The following is a 2,227-nucleotide window of genomic DNA, read 5'->3' as shown; positions in this document are numbered from 1 at the left end:
CGACTACTCGGTCACCGCCGACCCCCGCATGCTGCTGGCGGTCCAGAGGCACCTGGCCGCATCACAGGATGAGAACGGAGACACGTGAGCACATGAAGGGTTTGGGGGGAGAGTGTGGGAGCCTTGTTGGCCGTCAGAGCCATTACGGAGGCTCTGAGGGGTGGGAGGTGGCAGAGAGGACCTGGAGAAGCGTGGCGCTGAGCCAGGGGTCATCGTGCTCTCTCTCCAGGCCTTTGCACCTCGCTATTATCCATGAGCAGACGGCTGTGATCAAGCAGCTGATCGAGGTCATTGTTAGCATCCCCCACCAGCAGATCATCAACATCTCCAACAACCTGCAGCAGGTACATGTTTCCCAGAGCAGCCAGTTCTCCTCTACCTGGGGCTCGCTTCTGTTTCCTGACCCCGGGGGCTCCCGTTGCTGCTCCTGCTGGGGGGAGGCTGCAGGGCTGAGCACAGTGCAGCCACGCTGGCAAGGACGGTGCTGCAGGACTCGGCTCCTCCTGCGAGCGCTGCTGAGGGGGTGCTGCTGTCCCGCAGACGCCACTGCATCTGGCAGTCATCACCAAGCAGCCCCAAGTGGTCCAGCTCCTCCTGCAAGCCCACGCCGACCCCACCTTGCTGGATCGCTACGGCAATTCCCTGCTGCACCTGGCACTCCAGGCTGGCGATGAAGAGATGCTGAGGACGCTGCTGGCCCACCTGGGCTCAGCTGCCCCTTATCTGCTCCACCTGTCCAATTACCACGGTGAGCGGGGCTGGGAGACGATGGGTAGGAACCCGGTAGTGCTGTCGTGGGCTCGGTCGGAGGGCTGCTGAGCCTCTCCCCCTGTTGCAGGCCTCCTGCCTGTGCACCTGGCCGTGAAGGCAAAGAGTCTGGCCTGCCTGGACCTGCTGGTCAGGAAGGGAGCGGACGTGAATGCAGTGGAGAGGCAGGGTGGGAGGACCCCGCTGCACCTGGCTGTGGAGATGGAGAACCTGAACATGGCCACCCACCTGGTGAAGAAGGGAGGGGGAGGCTGGTGGGTCGGTGGCTGTGGGATGGGGAGGGGGTGCAGCCTCCCCTGGGGCCCTGGGGGTCCCCTGTAGTCTGAGGGGTGACTGGAGGCAGGGGGGCGGCAGCGCCCAGGCACCCCATCCTCACAGCCTCGGGCCTTTCTTCGTAGCTGGGAGCAGATGTCAACAGCAGGACTTTTGCCAGGAACACCCCCCTGCACCTGGCTGCCGGCCTGGGCTCCCCCACCCTCACCAAACTGCTCCTCAAAGCTGGTAAGGCACTGCCCTCCCTCCCCTCCCGCAGCCCCGGCTGCCCGTGCTGGGGAGTCCCCGGGCACAGAGCAGACCCCTGCGCCCTGGGCCGACCTGCCCTTTTGGGGGCTCAGTTCACCCTTCCCTGACAGGGGCAGACATGATGTGTGAGAACTAGTCAAGTCTCTATATGCTGTACCTCGTAAGGCCCTGCCCCCCCTCCCCTCCCGCAGCCCCGGCTGCCCGTGCTGGGGAGTCCCCGGGCACAGAGCAGACCCCTGCGCCCTGGGCCGACCTGCCCTTTTGGGGGCTCAGTTCCCCCTTCCCTGACAGGGGCAGACATGATGTGTGAGAACGATGAGCCCATCAGCCCATCCTCGTCGGAGGCCAGCAGCGACACGGATGCTGACCCCGAGGAGCAGGAGCTGGCCATGGAGCTGGGGGAGCCGGCCCCAGCCGTGGAGCACGGCACCAACCCCAAGCCCCCCGCGCAGGGGCACGGGCAGGCAGGGCACAGGCAGCACCGCTGCCACACGCCCCTGGACCTGACTCGAAGCCAGAAGGTGCGTGGCACGGGGGGTCAAACCCCTGGGAGTGTTTCCACGGGGGCCACGTCAGGGATGGGGCAGAGCTCCAGGAGATGCTCCTGCGAGGATGTCTGTGCCCCGCCGCGTCCTGGGGAGAGCCAGGGCATGGGGAGGCGGGGTGCGTTCGCCGGTGCTTTGGGGAATGCTCACGTCCCTGTGTCCATCCTGCAGGTGCGGGAGACCCTGCTGCAGGCCTCCCAGCAGGGCCCCGAGGTGGAGCTGCCCGCTGCCCCTTGGCCAGGTGAGCGGCCCTTCTCCCCACGAAAGCACTGTGCCCGGGCAGGGCAGGACCCTCCTGGCAGGGGGGGGACGGGCAGCACATGATGGAGGCACCTCTCCCACGCAGGGAAGGTCCTGTCGCTGGACAGTGAGGCGCTGCAGGGGCTGGAGCA

General features: G+C 66.5%; 1 protein-coding gene across 1 annotated transcript in view; it reads left to right on the top strand.

The window, feature by feature from the left end:
• The window catches only part of NFKB2 (nuclear factor of kappa light polypeptide gene enhancer in B-cells 2 (p49/p100)), a 6,863-nt gene that overhangs the window by 3,933 nt on the left and 703 nt on the right, over nt 1–2,227 (top strand). The window contains exons 8-15 of the mRNA XM_009322473.1: nt 3–84; nt 230–344; nt 541–748; nt 839–1,018; nt 1,177–1,269; nt 1,582–1,811; nt 2,007–2,076; nt 2,182–2,224. Coding sequence (XP_009320748.1) covers nt 3–84; nt 230–344; nt 541–748; nt 839–1,018; nt 1,177–1,269; nt 1,582–1,811; nt 2,007–2,076; nt 2,182–2,224 — 1,021 coding nt within the window. The remainder of the gene's footprint in view (nt 1–2; nt 85–229; nt 345–540; nt 749–838; nt 1,019–1,176; nt 1,270–1,581; nt 1,812–2,006; nt 2,077–2,181; nt 2,225–2,227) is intronic.

The sequence above is a fragment of the Pygoscelis adeliae genome, unplaced genomic scaffold (assembly GCF_000699105.1).
Source record: "Pygoscelis adeliae isolate BGI_AS28 unplaced genomic scaffold, ASM69910v1 Scaffold244, whole genome shotgun sequence".
Taxonomy (NCBI): domain Eukaryota; kingdom Metazoa; phylum Chordata; class Aves; order Sphenisciformes; family Spheniscidae; genus Pygoscelis; species Pygoscelis adeliae.
Note: the sequence above shows the minus strand (reverse complement) of the source record. Positions and strands in the feature narration are given on the sequence as shown.